The sequence below is a fragment of the Hyperolius riggenbachi genome, chromosome 1 (genome assembly GCF_040937935.1).
Source record: "Hyperolius riggenbachi isolate aHypRig1 chromosome 1, aHypRig1.pri, whole genome shotgun sequence".
NCBI lineage: Eukaryota > Metazoa > Chordata > Amphibia > Anura > Hyperoliidae > Hyperolius > Hyperolius riggenbachi.
This window is the reverse complement of record NC_090646.1, coordinates 118,888,994-118,909,000: the sequence shown is the minus strand read 5'-3', so window position 1 is coordinate 118,909,000 and position 20,007 is coordinate 118,888,994. Positions and strand designations below refer to the sequence as shown.

Here is a 20,007-nt window from a genome sequence, read left to right as displayed (position 1 = left end):
TGTCAGAAAATTTTCCCACTCCAAGGACACTGCCGATACCATTCCCTTTTGGGCACTAGCTGCGGCTTGTGTTGTTTGCTGCCCTCCTGGTCGTCCTGGGTTTGCGGAAGTCAGTCTGTCGGCGTACAACTGGCTAGAGGAGGGGGAGGATGTCAATCTCCTCTCTAAAGTCTCACAAAGGGCCTGCTGGTATTCTTCCATTTTTACCTGTCTGGCTCTTTCTTCAAGCAGTTTTGGAACATTGTGTTTGTACCGTGGATCCAGAAGGGTATAAACCCAGTAATTGGTGTTGTCCAGAATGCGCACAATGCGTGGGTCGCGTTCAATGCAGTCCTAGGCCGAAGAGGTCATAGCCTAGGGTCACAAAACCTGTTTATTGGGCAATTTCAATGGTGGCGAATCTGACGTACATAAATCGCAGCAATGGCCGTTAGCAACGTCTGAATCTCACGAAATGTCTCATGCAGGTAGAAGACATATTGTTAGACTTGGGCTCCAAAGATGGGTTCCCTACATCTCTGCAAACCAGAGTTACAGGGCTCCAAATTTGGTAAAATCCCCCATAGGCTTTCATTGGGCCTCCTATTTACAGTTCCAAAATCTCACATCTTTTCAAAGGGCAATTACTCAGCAGTGGCAAATTTTCTAGCACTGTAGGGACCCTTAGGGGGAACATGACTGGTGAGTTTCGGGCCCCTAGGCCGAAGAGGTCATAGCCTAGGGTCACAAAAACCTGTTTATTGGGGCTATTTCAATGGTAGTGATGGTGACGTACATAAATCGCAGCAATGGCCGTTAGCAAAGTCTGAATCTCACGAAATGTCTCATGCAGGTAGAAGACATATTGTTAGACTTGGATTCCAAAGATGGGGTCCCTACATCTCTGCAAACCAGAGTTACAGGGGTCCAAAATTGGTAAAATCCCCCATAGGATTTCATTGGCTCCCTATTTCACTTTCCAAAATCTCACATCTTTTCAAAGGGCAATGGCTCAGCAGTACCAAATTTTCTAGCATTGTAGGGACCCTTAGGGGGAACATGACTGGTGAGTTTCGGGCCCCTAGGCCGAAGAGGTCATAGCCTAGGGTCACAAAAACCTGTTTATTGGGGCTATTTCAATGGTAGTGATGGTGACGTACATAAATCGCAGCAATGGCCGTTAGCAAAGTCTGAATCTCACGAAATGTCTCATGCAGGTAGAAGACATATTGTTAGACTTGGATTCCAAAGATGGGGTCCCTACATCTCTGCAAACCAGAGTTACAGGGGTCCAAAATTGGTAAAATCCCCCATAGGATTTCATTGGCTCCCTATTTCACTTTCCAAAATCTCACATCTTTTCAAAGGGCAATGGCTCAGCAGTACCAAATTTTCTAGCATTGTAGGGACCCTTAGGGGGAACATGACTGGTGAGTTTCGGGCCCCTAGGCCGAAGAGGTCATAGCCTAGGGTCACAAAAACCTGTTTATTGGGGCTATTTCAATGGTAGTGATGGTGACGTACATAAATCGCAGCAATGGCCGTTAGCAAAGTCTGAATCTCACGAAATGTCTCATGCAGGTAGAAGACATATTGTTAGACTTGGATTCCAAAGATGGGGTCCCTACATCTCTGCAAACCAGAGTTACAGGGGTCCAAAATTGGTAAAATCCCCCATAGGATTTCATTGGCTCCCTATTTCACTTTCCAAAATCTCACATCTTTTCAAAGGGCAATGGCTCAGCAGTACCAAATTTTCTAGCATTGTAGGGACCCTTAGGGGGAACATGACTGGTGAGTTTCGGGCCCCTAGGCCGAAGAGGTCATAGCCTAGGGTCACAAAAACCTGTTTATTGGGGCTATTTCAATGGTAGTGATGGTGACGTACATAAATCGCAGCAATGGCCGTTAGCAAAGTCTGAATCTCACGAAATGTCTCATGCAGGTAGAAGACATATTGTTAGACTTGGATTCCAAAGATGGGGTCCCTACATCTCTGCAAACCAGAGTTACAGGGGTCCAAAATTGGTAAAATCCCCCATAGGATTTCATTGGCTCCCTATTTCACTTTCCAAAATCTCACATCTTTTCAAAGGGCAATGGCTCAGCAGTACCAAATTTTCTAGCATTGTAGGGACCCTTAGGGGGATCATGACTGGTGAGTTTTGCCACTGCTGAGCCATTGCCCTTTGAAATGGTGTGAGATTTTGGAACGGTAAATAGGAGGCCCAATGAAAGCCTATGGGGGATTTTACCAATTTTGGACCCCTGTAACTCTGGTTTGCAGAGATGTAGGGACCCCATCTTTGGAATCCAAGTCTAACAATATGTCTTCTACTTGCATGACACATTTCGTGAGATTCAGACTTTGCTAACGGCCATTGCTGCGATTTATGTACGTCACCATCACTACCATTGAAATAGCCCCAATAAACAGGTTTTTGTGACCCTAGGCTATGACCTCTTCGGCCTAGGGGCCCGAAACTCACCAGTCATGTTCCCCCTAAGGGTCACTACAATGCTAGAAAATTTGGTACTGCTGAGCCATTGCCCTTTGAAAAGATGTGAGATTTTGGAAAGTGAAATAGGGAGCCAATGAAATCCTATGGGGGATTTTACCAATTTTGGACCCCTGTAACTCTGGTTTGCAGAGATGTAGGGACCCCATCTTTGGAATCCAAGTCTAACAATATGTCTTCTACTTGCATGACACATTTCGTGAGATTCAGACTTTGCTAACGGCCATTGCTGTGATTTATGTACGTCACCATCACTACCATTGAAATAGCCCCAATAAACAGGTTTTTGTGACCCTAGGCTATGACCTCTTCGGCCTAGGGGCTCGAAACTCACCAGTCATGTTCCCCCTAAGGGTCCCTACGATGCTAGAAAATTTGGTACTGCTGAGCCATTGCCCTTTGAAAAGATGTGAGATTTTGGAAAGTGAAATAGGGAGCCAATGAAATCCTATGGGGGATTTTACCAATTTTGGACCCCTGTAACTCTGGTTTGCAGAGATGTAGGGACCCCATCTTTGGAATCCAAGTCTAACAATATGTCTTCTACCTGCATGAGACATTTCGTGAGATTCAGACTTTGCTAACGGCCATTGCTGCGATTTATGTACGTCACCATCACTACCATTGAAATAGCCCCAATAAACAGGTTTTTGTGACCCTAGGCTATGACCTCTTTGGCCTAGGGGCCCGAAACTCACCAGTCATGTTCCCCCTAAGGGTCCCTACAATGCTAGAAAATTTGCCACTGCTGAGTAATTGCCCTTTGAAAAGATGTGAGATTTTGGAATTGTAAATAGGAGGCCCAATGAAAGCCTATGGGGGATTTTACCAAATTTGGAGCCCTGTAACTCTGGTTTGCAGAGATGTAGGGAACCCATCTTTGGAGCCCAAGTCTAACAATATGTCTTCTACCTGCATGAGACATTTCGTGAGATTCAGACGTTGCTAACGGCCATTGCTGCGATTTATGTACGTCAGACTCGCCACCATTGAAATTGCCCAATAAACAGGTTTTGTGACCCTAGGCTATGACCTCTTCGGCCTAGGACTGCATTGAACGCGACCCACGCATTGTGCGCATTCTGGACAACACCAATTACTGGGTTTATACCCTTCTGGATCCACGGTACAAACACAATGTTCCAAAACTGCTTGAAGAAAGAGCCAGACAGGTCAAAATGGAAGAATACCAGCAGGCCCTTGTGGAGACTTTAGAGAGGAGATTGACATCCTCCCCCTCCTCTAGCCAGTTGTACGCCGACAGACTGACTTCCGCAAACCCAGGACGACCAGGAGGGCAGCAAACAACACAAGCCGCAGCTAGTGCCCAAAAGGGAATGGTATCGGCAGTGTCCTTGGAGTGGGAAAATTTTCTGACACCCATGCAGCAGCACACAGAACAGCAAGCGTGCAGATCCACCTCCAACACCGATCGCCTGGAGAAGATGGTCAAGGACTACATGTCAGATGGCGTAGCTGTGTTGAACAATCCATCTGCACCCTTCAACTATTGGGTATCGAAGCTAGACACCTGGCACAAACTGGCAATGTACGCAATAGAGGTGCTGGCTTGCCCGGCAGCCAGCGTTATGTCGGAACGCTGTTTCAGTGCTGCCGGAGGCATCGTCACAGATCGGCGGCGTATCCGCCTCTCCACAGAAAATGCAGACCGTCTGACTCAAATTAAAATGAATCAATCCTGGATTGGAAACGACTACGCAACACTCCCGGACCCCAACCAAGTAACATGAACAATGAACATCTGTGATGGGTTAGCGTTTCCGGTCCCTGTTTATTGAACCTCTCATCTGTATTACATTTATGACTGCATGGCGACAAAATGCAAATTGCTATCCGCACGCTTCTTGTCCTCATGCAAGGCCTGGGTTGTTGTGTCTCAAAGCGTGGCCTTCTCCTCCTGCGCCACCCTCCTCTTGTTCCATCACGTGTGCTGCTGCTGGGTTAGCGTTACCGGTCCCTTTTCCTGGAACCTCTTATATGTATTACATTTATGCAGGGCCGGGCCGAGGCATAGGCTGGAGAGGCTCCAGCCTCAGGGCGCAGTGTAGGAGGGGGCGCACAATTCATTCAGCTGTCATTCCTAATTGTGTATGAAGCAGAAAGAAATAAGAAAAGGGGATACATAGCAGTGACTGCAAGCCAGATAACTAGAGATTAAGGTGTTGGGGAGGTTCTGGGCCCTGTGGCCCTCTTAGTCTAATAGCAATCAGTGTGTGACGGCTGGGGTAGGAGGGATGGAGGGGCGCACTTTGGTATCTCAGCCTTGGGTGCTGGAGGACCTTGTCCCTGCTCTGCATTTATGACTGCATGCCGACAAAAAGCATGTTACCTGTGCAAAGAAAACAGACATTTCCCGCATTTAAAAGACAGTTTTCCCTTTGAAACTTTAAAATCGATTTACTCAAAAACTATAAGCTCTTTTTGCTAATTTTTTTTTCCTCGTGTACCCACTCCCAAGGTGCACATACCCTGTAAATTTGGGGTATGTAGCATGTAAGGAGGCTTTACAAAGCACAAAAGTTCGGGTCCCCATTGACTTCCATTATGTTCGGAGTTCGGGTCGAACACCCGAACATCGCGGCCATGTTCGGCCTGTTCGGCCCGAACCCGAACATCTAGATGTTCGCCCAACACTAGTCATGGGGCAGGCAATCACACGGTGTGCAGGCAGAGATGCTGTGTGTGGGGACTGACTTAGTCTTCGGGCGGGCAGTAGCCCTCCGGGATCCATGCCTCATTCAATTTAATAAAGGTGAGGTTCTGAACACTTTTGTACAGGACGCTAGAGGCAGGGCAAGACAGAAATTGGATGGCAAATTGGGACAGCTCTGGCCACAGGTCAAGCCTGCGCACCCAGTAGTCCAAGGGTTCATCGCTGCTCACAGTGTCTAAATTCACACTTAAGGCCAGGTAGTCGGCTACCTGCCAGTCGAGGCGTTGGTGGAGGGTGGATCCCGAAGCGCTAAGGGGAGGCATTGGACTAAAGAATGTCCGCATGTCTGACATCACCATGAGATCGCTGGAGCGTTCTGTCCTTGCCTGTGTGGACATGGTAGAAGGATTACTGACAGTGGTACCTTTATTGCGTTGTGCTGTGACATCACCCTTAAACGCATTGTAATGCATAGTTGCCACTTACCAGCTTGTTCTGAAAGTGCTGCATCCTTTCTGCCTTCATGTGATTTGGAAACATCTCCGCCACTTTGTGCCTATACCGAGGGTCTAGTAGCGTGGCCACCCAGTACAGCTCATTCCCCTTGAGTTTTTTGCACAAATCTGCACAAAGTTGGATGCAGACATACTATCCATCTTCTCTTGCTCTTCCTCAGTGATATCAGCTAAGTTCTCCTCCTCCCCCCAGCCACGAACAATACCACGGGAAAGTTGAGCAGCACAAGCCCCCTGCAACACCTGCGGCGGTTGTTCTTCCGCCTCATCCTCCTCCTCCAAAACAACACCTTCCTCATCATCTGACTCCTCTTCCCCAAATGACTCTTCCTCTTCCTCCTCCTCCCCCCTCTGTGCTGCCGCAGGTGTTGAGGAATCATCTGCTTCTGCTGAGAATTGATCCCACAACTCTTCCTCCCATTCCTGTTCCTGTTCACACTCCTCCACAGCTTGATCCACCACTCTACGCATGGCACATGGGATCAAGTTGCTGATAGTGACTTCACTGCGACTCACCAGGTTTTTCACCTCCTCAAACAGCTGCATGAGCCTGCAGGCATTTCGCATGAGTTTCCAGTACTTCGGCCAGAACATCCCCAACTCCCCAGACTGTGTCCTTTGACTGTAGTTGTAGAGATACTGTTTGATGGATTTTTCCTGTTGTAGCAGGCGGTTGAACATCAGGAGGGTCAAATTCCAGCGAGTCGGGCTATCGCAAATCAAGCGTCTCACTGGCAAGTTGTTTCTCCGCTGAATATCGGCAAAGCGTGCCATCGCCGTGTAAGACCGCCTGAAATGCCCACGCACCTTTCTGGACTACTATAGGATGTCCTGTAAGCCTGGGTACTTAGACACAAATCTCTGAATTACAAGATTGAGCACATGTGCCATGCAGGGTACATGTGTCAACTTTCCCATATTCAAAGCCGAAATGAGATTGCTGCCGTTGTCACACACCACGTTGCCGATCTCCAGTTTGTGTGGGGTCAGCCACTGATCCACCTGTTTGTTCAGAGCATCCAGGAGAGCTGCTCCAGTGTGAATCTCCGCTTTGAGGCAAGACATGTCTAAGATGGCGTGACACCGTCGTACCTAGCATGCAGCATAGTAGCTGGAGAGGAGATCTCAGCACCAGTAGAGTTGAACTGCCACTCAGCCAAAGAGGAGGAGGAGGACGACAGCGAAGAGGATGCAGCAGGAGGAGTAGGAGGAGAAGGAGAGGAGGTGGCTGGATGCCTGCCTGCAAGCCGTGGAGGTGTCACGAGTAGGTCCGCTGCACAGCCACATACTCCCTGCTCGTCAGTGGTCACCAGGTTGACCCAATGGGCTGTGTAAGTAATGTACCTGCCCTGACCGTGCTTGGCAGACCAGGCATCCATGGTCAGATGGACCCTTGACCCAACGCTGTGCACCAGAGATGACACCACTTGCCTCTCAACTTCATGGTACAGTTTGGGTATCGCCTTTTTAGAGAAATAATTGCGGCCTGGTGATCTTCCACTGCGGTGTCCCAATGGCCACAAATTTACGGAAGGACTCAAAGTCCACCAGCTGGTATGGTAACAGCTGGCGAGCTAACAGTTCCGCCAAGTCTGCTGTCAGACGCCAGGCAAGGGGGTGACTGGCAGAAATTGGCTTCTTCCGCTAAAAGATTTCCTTCATGGACACCTGACTGCTGCTGTGGGCAGAGGAGAAGGTGAGAGGTGGAGTGGAGGAGGGTGGCTGTGATTGTGAAGGTGCAAGGGAGAAAGCGGCTGAAGATGCTGCACCTGAAGGAGGAAGAGGAGAAGGAGGGTGGCTTTTCTTTTATGTGCTGTTTTTCCTCTGGTGCTCTTCCCATTGCAGTTTGTGCCTTTTCTGCATGTGCCTTCGTAAGGCAGTTGTCCCCACATGGGTGTGGGCCTTTCCACGACTCAATTTTTGGAGGCAGAGAGAACAGATGGCATTGCTCTGATCTAAGGCAGACACACTAAAAAATGTCCAAACCGCTGAGCCCCCCTGGGGTGATGGCACTATGGTGGCATCAGCAGCTGATGTTGAAGGGCATGTTGACTGGCTGTTCATAGGTGGCAATACATGGTGCCGGACACTGCCACCAGCAGTTTCTGATGATGAGCTCGCCTGCTTCTTTCAGGAACTCGTCTCCTCCTACTCCTCTCTGACTCCCCCTCCGAAATGTCCCCTTGGTCATCTTGTCTCTTAGGATCCTACGTGACATCTGTATCATCATCATAATCATCCTGCCCAGCTTTGCTTGCCTCAGACACCTCATAAACTGCACCAATAGCAGGTACTTCATTATCCTCCTCACACCTTACGTCCATAGTGTCGCCTAACTCAGACATATGAGGTGGTGTAACTTGCTTAGCGCCTTTATCTTGTTGTAACAATAATGCCTGTGAATCGGTTAATTCCCCACCAAATAACTCCTGCGAACTGTCAAATGGAATGGATGTGGTGCTAGTAGTAGCGCTGGTGGCTGCGGAAGATGAGGTGTTCTGTGTTAAATAGTCAACCACGTCCTGACAATCTTGGGACTTGATGGGACGTGCTTTCTTCTGAGCACTGTACTTTGGTCCAGGGCTGCACAAAATCACATCAGCACGACCTCGAACAGACCTGCCGTGTGGCCTTCCTCTGGGTCTGCCTCTGCCTCTACCTGTTTTGTCCATTTCGGGGGGAATGAAGTGAAAGGTATGCACTGACTTGACTAATACAATGTGCAGTCACACAGGTGCAGTTAACAGGTATGCACGGAGTGGTATATCACACTGCGTGCACTTACGTAGGTAGGTGGGTGCACTGAACAACAGGTAGGTACATGCAGTGATGGGTATTACAAATGTGCACCTGTCACACACACGTACCGTAAACAGGTACAGTGACTGGTGGTATTAAATAGCACACTGCATGCGCTCACGTAGGTAGGTGAGTGCACTGAACAACAGGTAGGTAGGTATTTGCCTTGCTGCTGAGTATTTCAAATGTGCACCTGTCTCACACACACACACACACACACACACACACACACACACACACACAGGCAAGTACCCTGAACAGGTGCAATGACTGGTGGTATTAACAATGCGTGCGCTCACGTAAGTAGGTAGGTAGGTGGACAAAACAGTGAACAGGTACAGTGGTTGGGATTACAAATGTGCCGCTGCCTGTCACACACACAGGTAGTCACTGAATGTGCTGGGCCTGGCAGTGGCACAGTAGGAATTAAGGTGCCAAAGGCCAGCTGCTACTGACTGACAGGGCTGTATATAATGCAAGTGGGCCACACACATACAAAAACAAATAGATCACAAGAACAAGATTAGCTCTCAAAAGATTTGTTGAGGGGTGCTTTTTTAGCAATAAGAATCAGCAAGGAGCAAGCTAACAAGCCTACAAGAGCCTAACTAAGCTTTCCCTATGGGAGTCTGCAGCAACTCTCCCTTCTCTAATTACTGCAGGCACACAAGTGAGTGAAAAGGCTGATGCTGCCTGCATTTTATAAGGGGGGGGGGGGGGCTCCAGGAGGGAGTGTAGCCTGATTGGCTACACTGTGCCTGCTGATTGTGATGTAGAGGGTCAAAGTTGACCCTAATGATGCACTATGGAGGTGAATCAAACTTCCGGAAAAGTTAGCGGTTCTCCGCGATCGCGAACCACAAAGGTTTGCCTGGAACCGTTCGGCAGCAAACCGTTCGGGCCATCTCTACACAAGAGTCTGCTGCACAATGAATTGGGACTGTCTACAAATCTTTGTACGATTTTAATCAGTGGGTGAGCAGATGCAGTCATTAGAACAATTGTGCAGAGAGCAGAAAGTTTTTTCTCTCCTTGCCCTTAGTGGTCAGTCTTTCAGGACAGGGAAAAAAAACTTTTCCCCCCACACAGGGCCCCCTGCAGCTTCTGGGCCCCCTGTGACTGCATCCCTTGCAGGGTCTATTGTTATGCTCCTGGCCAACATATTTCGCAGCACTGGACAATAAATATACATAATGATAGAAAGATGACAGACAAACGTAACAAGGATGACAGACATTCTCACACTAACCCACCCTTATCTATGCCTAACACTAACTTCCCTCCACCTACATCTAACACTAACCTTCCTCCAGGGGCGTAGCAATAGGGGGTGCAGAGGTTGCAACCGCATCGGGGCCCTTGGGCCAGAGGGGCTCCAAGGGGCCCTGCTTCAAATTCAGTATTAGCTTTCTATTGGTCCTGCACTCATAATAATCACTTCTATAGATACTTTGAATAGTGGTAATCATTAACAAACTGTTCCCCATCCCCTTCTTGCACCTCTGACACTGTAGTTGCCATTGGCAGGTTTTGGTGCGCAGTGTCAATTGTTATGCATAGAGTGCTTGGGGGACCCCATTGAAAAACTTGCATCGGGGCCACAGCTAATTAGCTATGCCACTGCCTCCCTCCTGTATATGGCTAACACTAACCCACTTGCAGCCATTGTTTTCATCTGCTTCCTCTAGTGATGACCTAATTATGATTACGCAAAATTTTGCGTAATCCGTGAAATTACAATTGTGTCCGTAATCTGAAATTTGTAATTTCTTGAAATTATGTGAAATTTCGCATATACACCGAATTTTGTAATTACAATTGTTTTTTGTAATCATGATCATTTCCATAATGGAAACAAATCAGAATTTTACGTTTAACATGGAAATTCGTCCATTCTTAAAATAGTGTTCCAGTCCAGAGCCTCCTAATACATTTAAAGTGACAGCATGTGCAGGGACCTTTGCATTATCAGATATTGCAAGGCCCCAAACCAAGTGTCTCAGCATGCATGACTGCTAAGTGCACCTTGACAAAGAGTACCTGTCTTAGAAATGGCTGCAGGTAGAGTTGCCTGATACATTTAAAGTGACAGCACGTGCAGGGACCTTTGCATTATCAGTAATTGCAATCAATAAGTGACTTTCCTGAGTTTAGTAATTACTTAAGTTTGCATAATTACTATTAAAAATGAAATTACGTTCATTTAACCCCCTTGCCGTTCCAATTCTGGCGGCAAGGGGGCAGCGCAGTACTTTTTTTTTTATTTATTTTTTTAAAATCATGTAGCAAGCCCAGGGCTCGCTACATGATAGCCGCTGAGCAGCGGCAGCTCTGCAGCCACTCCGATCGCTTCCGGCGATCGAAGTAAGCAGGAAATCCCGTTCAGAACAGGATTTCCTGCTGGGCTTCCCCGGTCGCCATGGTGACGGGGCGGGATGATGTCATGGACGTCGGGGCATCAGAGGGAATCCCGATCCACCCCTCAGCGCTGCCTGGCACTGATTGGCCAGGCTGCGCAAGGGGTCTGGAGGGGGGGGCAGTGCGGCGTGGCGGATATCGGCGGATCGGCGGATCGGCGATGAGCGGCGGCGATCGAATGTTACAAGCAGCTAGCAAAGTGCTAGCTGCATATAACAAAAAAAATTATGCAAATCGACCCAGCGGGGCCTGAGAAATCCTCCTGCGCAGGTTACCCCGAGCTGAGCTCGGGATAACCGGCAAGGAGGTTAATATAACTTTGTTTCTATAGAGAGCACAAAATTATGAAATTTTGCATTAAACGCAAACGCGTCAAAATGCAAAATTACAGGATGGAAATTATGATTACACAATTCCGAATTACGGTTTGTATGGAAATTACAAATTTGTGTCGCAGTGGCAAAATTTGCATCTGTAATTACGGAAACGCAAAATTACGCAAATTTCTACTCAACACCAGCTTCCACGGCGGCTGACGGGTTCAGGTAGGGGGAGAGTACGTATGTTCCGGCTGCGTTTCATTTAGGCACAGGCAGAAGCTGGAAGACAGCTCTCCCTGCGCTAGGTCATCTCAGGGAATATAAAAAATATATTCCCCTACTGATTACCTAAATTATTCCATTGTGTATGTAATTCAGGGTCCGGTTATTGCCTGCACCAAAATTACAGTGATTTTTTGCAGTGCTCAAATCCGGTGCACTGCAGGTGCCGAGTGAGCGCCAAAATGACCTGCTACTGTTACTGATGCCTGGAGCCCTAGACTAGATTGTCAGATCTGTCCTCAGGCATACTTCTACAGTGGTAAGAGCCAAACTCGTACTGAGTTCAGGTTGACACAACACCACATGAGAGAAGGTGCCGCCCTCACACTTTAAATTGAGCCCACAGTCTGTCCCCTGTCTGGAGAAACAGAGCTACCTATGAAGACTGGAGTTATATAGCCAAAAAGTGGGCAGCCCATTCCAAAACTACCATCCTGGCATCTTCATAGCTGGTATTTGCATTGTGGGCTATTCTGGCACCAAAATTAAAAAGTAATTTGCCATTTGTCCTATTTCATTTTTCAGTTTGACCACTTAACAACCAGACATATAAAAATGTCCTGCTAGAGCCTCTTAATGGCTCCAGGACGCTTTTATAAACAAACAGCGCTGCTGCCACTGTGCGCATGCACGTGCGCGCTCCCTCACGTGCACATGCACGCTCCCGTGAAAAAAAACACCATAGAAAAAATACACCTTTATTTCCAAATAATATATTGTCACCATACTTTGTACTAAGGACATCATTAAAATGTTGTAATAACCAGGACAAATAGGCAGATAAAATGTGTGGGTTGTATTTACAGTAGCAGTGTTTATATTAAAACTATAGGGGATGAAATTGGAAAAATAGTGTATGTTTTCATTTTTTCCTTGTTTTTCCCTTTAAAATGCATAGAAAATAAAGTAATTACTGAAAACAAATCTCAACCCCAAAAAGCCTAATTGGTGGTGAAAAAAACAAGATATAAATCATTTCATTGTGATAAGAAGTGATTAAGCTATTGGCAAAAAAAAGGGATGAGCACTGAAAGGTGAAAATCACTCTTGTCCATTAGGGTAAAAACCGCTTTGGGGTGAAGTGGTTAAAGTGGCGTGAATTTCAAAAAACATAAATTTTTGCTCTAAAAAATTAAACACAGTCAAAACAAATATAAAACATAAAAAGTCTGGTCTTACTTGAAGGCCTAACATGAAGAAATATTTACACTTCCTTGAAGCTCACTGATAACATTACCAGTTTGCAGGTCAAATTATCAGATTGTCTTGCACTTAAAGCGGTATTGTCACCATAAAAATCAAATTTCAACAGCAACTGGTCTGTGTGTATTAAGTGATAAAGATGCTAATCCTGCATTCAAAACTTGCAAAACTTTTTCTGCTGTTATGGTTTGTAGTTATCACATACTTTAGGAGCACTGGCCCTAGTGCCAAACAGTGCCAAAGAGTTGAATGCTGGGAGTTCTTTTTATCTATAACATATTCCTCCTCTTCCATTTATTTCCCTGCCTGGCTGCTTATCAGAAACACCCTCTGATTACTTGTGTTTACCAGCAAAGCCGAGGTGACTCAGTGATTGGATGTGTAAATAGAAAGTGTTAGTATACACCTCAGTGGGAGTGTCTGAAGACTCTGGGAGGAGGGCAGCTAATGAATACACAATGAGCAAGAGAAGGGAGGGGGGAAAACAAGAGTCAGGGAGGATATGATGTCAGCATTAGCTTGTCAAGATGGCCACTGCCTAGAATAGGATTTTCTGCTTTTCCTTTATAAAATTCACAGGAATCATTACATGGATAACACAATACATCTGTTATGTAAGTAGAAGTAGTATTTATCTACTTATATATGTGTTTTTTATTTCTAGGTTAGCATTGGTGTCGCTTGTTCTTTAAAGGATACCGGAAGTGACACGTGACATGATGAGATAGACATGGGTATGTACAGTGCCTAGCACACAAATGGCTACGCTGTTTTCCTTTTTTTCTTTCTCTGCATGAAAGAGCTAAATATCAGGTATGTAAGTGGCTGACTCAGTCCTGACTCAGACAGGAAGTGACTACGGTGTGACCCTCACTGATAAGAAATCCCCCTTTTTATCTCTTTCTTGCTCTCAAAAGCCATTTTCTGCTAGGAAAGGGTTTTATAGTTGAAATTTCAGTGAGGGTCACACTGTGGTCACTTCCTGTCAGGACTGAGTCAGTCACTTACCTGATATTTAACACAGCATAGTTATTCATGTGCTAGACACTGTACATGCCCATGTCTATCTGATTATGTCATATGTCACTTTGGGTATCCTTTAACTCATTGCTGTGCAAACAAAACAAAGCAGCAATATTTTTTTCCCTCCCCCGGAAACAGCTTTAGGCCATAGATGACATTGAAACAAAGCCGTGAAAGTTTTTTACCTCCCCTCTGGAAACAGCTTTAGGCCATAGATCACATTGATTAAATCTCATTCTATGCTAAGGACAGGGAAATACGTTTAGCATTCTTTATCACAGAGGAGTGTAAAAATAATAGATAGGACATCATCATAAAGCTGACTTAAAAGTCACTTTATAGAATAGTGGCAGCTCATATCTTTAGAAGTTCAAAAATATCAATAGGTTTGTAAGTGCACTCTCAGATATACAAGGGCAAATTTGCAGGTGCCCAAATATTTTCATATAGTATAACCCCCTTCCCCCTCCTTTACACACACACACACACACACACACACACACACACACACACACACACACACACACACACACACACACACACACACACACACACACACACACACACACACACTCACACTCACACTCACACTCACACTCACACTCACACTCACACACTCTCACTCTCACTCTCACACACACTCTCACACACACTCTCACACACACTCTCACACACACTCTCACACACACTCACACTCACACTCTCACACACACTCTCACACACACTCACACTCACACTCACACTCACACTCACACACACACTCACACACACACTCTCACACACACTCTCACACACACTCTCACACACACTCTCACACACACACACACACACTCATGCACACACACACACACACACACAAGAAACAAACACACACACACGCACGCTAGAAACAAACACACGCACACGCACTATAAACAAACACACACACACACACACACACACACACACACACACACACACACACACACACACACACACACACACACACACACACACACTAGAAACAAACACACACACACACACACACACACACACACACACACACACACACACACACACACACACACACACACACACACACACACACTAGAAACAAACACGCACTCATAATTTAAATGGAACCCGAGGTGAGGTCAATATGGAGGCTATCATATTTTTTTCCTTATTAACAATGCCAGTTACCTGGCATCCATGTTGATCTTCTGGCATAAGTAGTGTCTGAATCAAAACCCTGGAACAAGCATATGGCTAATCCAGTAAAACCTGAGTCAGCTGAGTCAGAGTACCTGATCTGCTGAATGCTTGTTCAGGGTCTATGGCTAGAAGTATTTGAGACACAAGATCAAGAGGACTGCCAGGCAACTAGTATTGTTTAACAGGAAATAAACATGGCAGGCTCCATACCCCTCTCACCTCAGGTTCCCTATAAAGGAGGAAGTAAGCAACGTAAGGGTTAATTCACCGAACACCGGTAAAACTAATGTGGCAGATATCACAATTCAATTGTAATAATATATGCAAGTGATCTAGCACCCATTGTGCACATAGCAAAACGTGTGTGATATACATACAATGCACATGTTGCTAATATTGCATGCCTTATGCCATTCGTGCTACAGAATTAGTGAATCAGTTCCTTAGTGAGACCAGATATGGATTAAAGGAGAGGTCCAAGGTAAAATAAAAATCAAAATTCACTTACCTGGGGCTTCCTCCAGCACCTGGCAGCCATCCTGTGCCCTCTCCGCAGCTCCTCTCACTGCCGGTGTCCTCCGCTGAAGAAGCCGACCTCGCCAGGTCGGCTTCTGGGACAGCTTCATGTGCGCTCCACGGCGCACATGAAGCCGTCGAGTGGCTGCGATGTAGAGATCTGATGACGTTGACTACACCACGTGACCAGCGCCGTGGAGCGCACATGAAGATAACCCGGAAGCCGACCTGACGAGGTCAGCTCCTTCAGCAGAGGACACCGGCAGTGAGAGGAGCTGCAGCGAGGGCACAGGATGGCTGCCAGGGGCTGGAGGAAGCACCATGTAAGTGGATTTTGATTTTACCTTGGATGTATCCTTTAAGATGTAACTCCAGGCAAGGTAGTAGATTTGGGACCCCCTTGTGGTGCTTTTGGTAAGCTGAAGTGGAGAGAGGTCAAAGGTGGCATATGGGCCTCTTGACACCCACTAGGCCCCAGGCACCTGCCTAGGTTGCCTGGTGGATGATCCTGCTCTGAGAGAGACATATAGCTATCTGACATTAGATCAGGAAGCCACATGGCAGATGTACACAGTCCCCCAGCAGTAATGTGTTATCACTGGGAATACCAGCAGCCAGTGAACAGTTAGATGTACTGTAAGGCGACACCTGTAACAGCGCAAACATCAGTTAACAAGCATGCCTAGAATTCTACCTGTGTATTTGTTCACAGAGTTCAAACGAGACAATTCCATTCTGCACATTCTTCACCACAATGTCATCCAAGACAATCCACTGATCTTCTTTTAATGCCAGCAATTTCAGTAATTCACTCGGATTATCCCCGTGCTTCCTCACCGAGGCACTTACTGCTCTGTAATAAAGAAAAACAGGAAATGTGTGGATATAACCAAGTCATTTACAAACAAACAAGGCTCTCCATCTGGAGTTTATATTAAAATCCTGATATTTAAGGTGATTTTGAAGTTGAAAAGTTAATAATAATCTTTATGGAGGCAAAATCCTCTGAGCAGGTGTTTAATATGCACATTCCACTCGTAAAATGAGAAAACATGGAGTGAGTAATAGTGAAGCAGGTGGTAATGCAAAAACAAGAAGCCTCAATTCATATAATGATGAATAATGTAGGAAATACATCTGAATGAGGTTCGGCAATGGCAATCCTATTTCGTTGATTGATTTAACTTCCTGAAAATGTACTCATTAATCAGTTATCAGATAATATGTAGCATTCTAGCAAATGGAATTATGAGTATTAGTGCCGTATATAAATTATCAGCCAACTCAGAACTGACATGTGAGTTTAAAGGACATCTGAAGTGAGAGGGATGCGGAGGGATATTTGTTTCCTTGTAAACAATCCCAGTTGCGTGGCTGTCTTGATCATCTTTCATGCATCAGTAATGTCTGAATCACTCACCTGAAACAAGCATGCAGTAAACCCAGTCAGACTTCAGTCAGAATTCAGAAATAACCGATCTGCATGCTTGTTCAGGGTCGATGACTAAAATTATTAGAGGCAGAGGCTCAGCAGGGCAGCCAGGCAATTTGCATTGTTTAAGGAAAAATAGTTTTTTTAACTCAGAAAAATGAGGGTTTAAAAAACATTTTTCCATTGCATTTTGAAAAACCAATTTTCTCAAAAACTACAAGGTCTTTATGAAAAACGAGTGATCTAAGCCAGTTTAAAAGCGGGCTAGGTCTGTTCCTAATGCGCCATGTCCGCCGCGCACCCGCCCCTCCTGGCCCCCTCCTCCTCCGGCTCTCGACAGTGTCTCTGTGTCTTGTCCCTGCACATGCGCAGTGCTAAAAAGCACTGATGGGTGGACGGACGCAGCGACACAGGGATTTTAAAGTATAGGATTATTTCTTGCCTTGCTTCCACTCTTCCACTTAAAGAGACTCTGTAACTTAAAAAGTTCCCCTGGGGGGTACTCACATCAGTAGGGGGGAAGCCTCTGGATCCTATCGAGGCTTTCCCCGTCCTCCTGTGTCCCACGGCGGTCTCGCTGCAGCCCATAGAATGCACAGCTGACAATTTGTCAGGCTGTGGAATTTTTACCTTTTCTGGTTCCAGCGGGGTGCTGTTGTGGATCTCCCCTTGGAAATAGGCAGAAATAGCCGATCTCTGTCAGGTCAGGAGACTTACACCCAGAGCCGGTTCTAAACAGGCACATATGAGGGGGCAGTAAAAAATGGGAAGGGGGCATCATGGACGGGGCAAAAAAGGGTGTGGTCATGATATCATGTGGGCGGGGCTAACTGTAATGTAGTTACACCTGCTAATGTAGTTACATAAAAAAATATGAAGTAAATGCAAATAATGACAGACAGCGTTTCCCCAGTAAATGCACATAATGACAGACAACCTTTCACCAGTAAATTCACTTAATGATAGACAGCGTTCCCACAGTAAATGCATGTATAGTTGTCCCCAGTATATGTAGCCAGGTGTATATGTCCCCAGTATATGTAGCCAGGGGTATAGATGTCCCCAGTCTATGTAGCCAGGTCTATAGGTGTCCCCAGTATAGCCAGGTGTATAGGTGTCCCCATTATATGTGGTCAGGACTTACCATGTCCCGACTCCCAGTATAGCCAGGTGTATAGATGGGCACAGTGGTGGGGAAGGGGGGATGTCTCCCTCCCCTTCCTTCACCTTGGGGCTCCCCCTCTGTCGCTCCCCCCTCCAGATAAGAGTGGCGGGTGGCTGGCAGCAGTGGTAGAACACTTCCTCTCTTCCCAGCACAGGATAGAGATCTGTGTGCCACTACTCTGGTCTAGTCTAGACCAGAGTAGCAGCGCACAGATCTCTCGTTCTCCCACGCTGGGAAGAGAGGAAGTGTCCTGCCGCCGCTGCCAACCGCTGATATCTGGAGGGGGGAGCAAGAGAGAGGGGTCGCTCCAAGGTGAGGGAAGGGGTGGAGACGTCCTCCCTTCCCCACCGCTGTGCCCATCGCTCCCTCTTCTCTCTCCGCTGCCACCCCACTTGTTTGAGGTGGAAGAGCAATTATTTAAGGGGGCGATGCCCCCTCTTGCCCCACCCTAGAGCTGGCGCTGCTTGCGCCTGCACAGTAGAGCGGACCGACAGAGATCGGCTATTTCTGCCTATTTCCGAGTGGAGAACCACTACTTTGCCTGCGCTGGAGCCGGGAAGGTAAATATTTACATCCCGCTGTTTGGAGGGGCACAGCGAGGATGAGGGAAGCCTCAATCGGATCCAGAGGCTTACCCCTACTGAGGTGAGTACCCCCAGTAGATTGTTTTTAGTTACAGATTCTCTTTAACATACATAGTTTTGCTATTAACTGCTAAAGTCTGCACGAAAGTATGCAAGCATTACGCAAAATTGCATTTCCTTATTATGAGCTTCATTCATTAACCGGCACTAAACCGGTTAGTGAGCCTTATTACCTAGTGGGCGCAAACCACGGAGTTAGGTGGCTGGCGCCCAAACATCGCGGACGCATCGTGTACAGCGCGTGCAGCGCGGTGTGCAGGTAATAGTGTGCGGTCGCACCCGGTGCACCAAAAACAGCGCATCGGGTGCCCCCTGAAGCGGCTCATCAATGTGCCGCTTCGGGGGCACCTGATGCGCTGTTTTCGGCACACCGGATGTGACGTTTACAGGGCAGTGGGTACGACATTATTGTCACACCGTGCACTATTACCGGCGCATCGTGCTGTGCGCACTGTGCACGCTGCTATGCGCGACATAGCTTTGCGCAGTTTTTAGTGCGCACAAAGCTACTTTTGGGGCACTAAGTTGCTTTTCACTCCGGTGCTAACACTTAGCACCGGTTAGTGAATCAAGCCCTATGTTTACAAACAAAATTAATTAAGATTTTACCCGAAATTTTGCATTACGATTTGTGCTCATCACTATTCCAAACTTTTGACAGGCACTGTACTCATTGCATTCATAAGGACTCATCTGGGATTAAGTACAGCTAGGGTGCTTTCACACAGGTAGTTGAACTGTGTGCTCACCAAGCAGTTACTAAGCAGAAGTGAGCAGTTACCAGGCAGCAGTGAGCAGTTACCAGGCAGCAACAAGCAGTTGTGAGAGTTTGACAGGCTGTTCACTGCTTATCAACTGCTCGTGTGAAAGGGCCCTAAATAAGGGTCAGCACTGGGGTTAGTTGATGCTATAATCTTCAGAGATAACCAAACAAGCAGAGCCCTGGCCAAAGCCAGGGACCACCAACCACAAGCTACACCAAGGGGGACAAATTGGGCAGCCACCCAGTACAATCACCAACAGGGAAACTCCCCACCACCACTACTACCCAAATTAAATGAAAACACCAGAAAAGGCAAAGCTTACTCACCAAGCAGCATCTTCCATTAAACTGATCTGCAGGGTAAAGCCAGTCAGCAAATTATAAGGCTCTGTACATGTGCCTAGACTTTGCAGTACCGAATCTAGCATGGACTGAACCAGTTATACTATCTTTTACACTACAACAAGTAGACATTAATGTGGTAGCAGGGGTGATGTTGGGATGAGCGTAATGACCTAATTACGATTTTGCGAAATTTCGCGTAATTAGTGTAATTACGAT

General features: G+C 46.7%; 1 protein-coding gene across 1 annotated transcript in view; it reads right to left on the bottom strand.

Annotated features, from left to right (window-relative positions):
* Positions 1 to 20,007, bottom strand: part of DTHD1 (death domain containing 1) — a 146,673-nt gene that overhangs the window by 45,881 nt on the left and 80,785 nt on the right. The window contains exon 6 of the mRNA XM_068271847.1: positions 16,137 to 16,295. Coding sequence (XP_068127948.1) covers positions 16,137 to 16,295 — 159 coding nt within the window. The remainder of the gene's footprint in view (positions 1 to 16,136; positions 16,296 to 20,007) is intronic.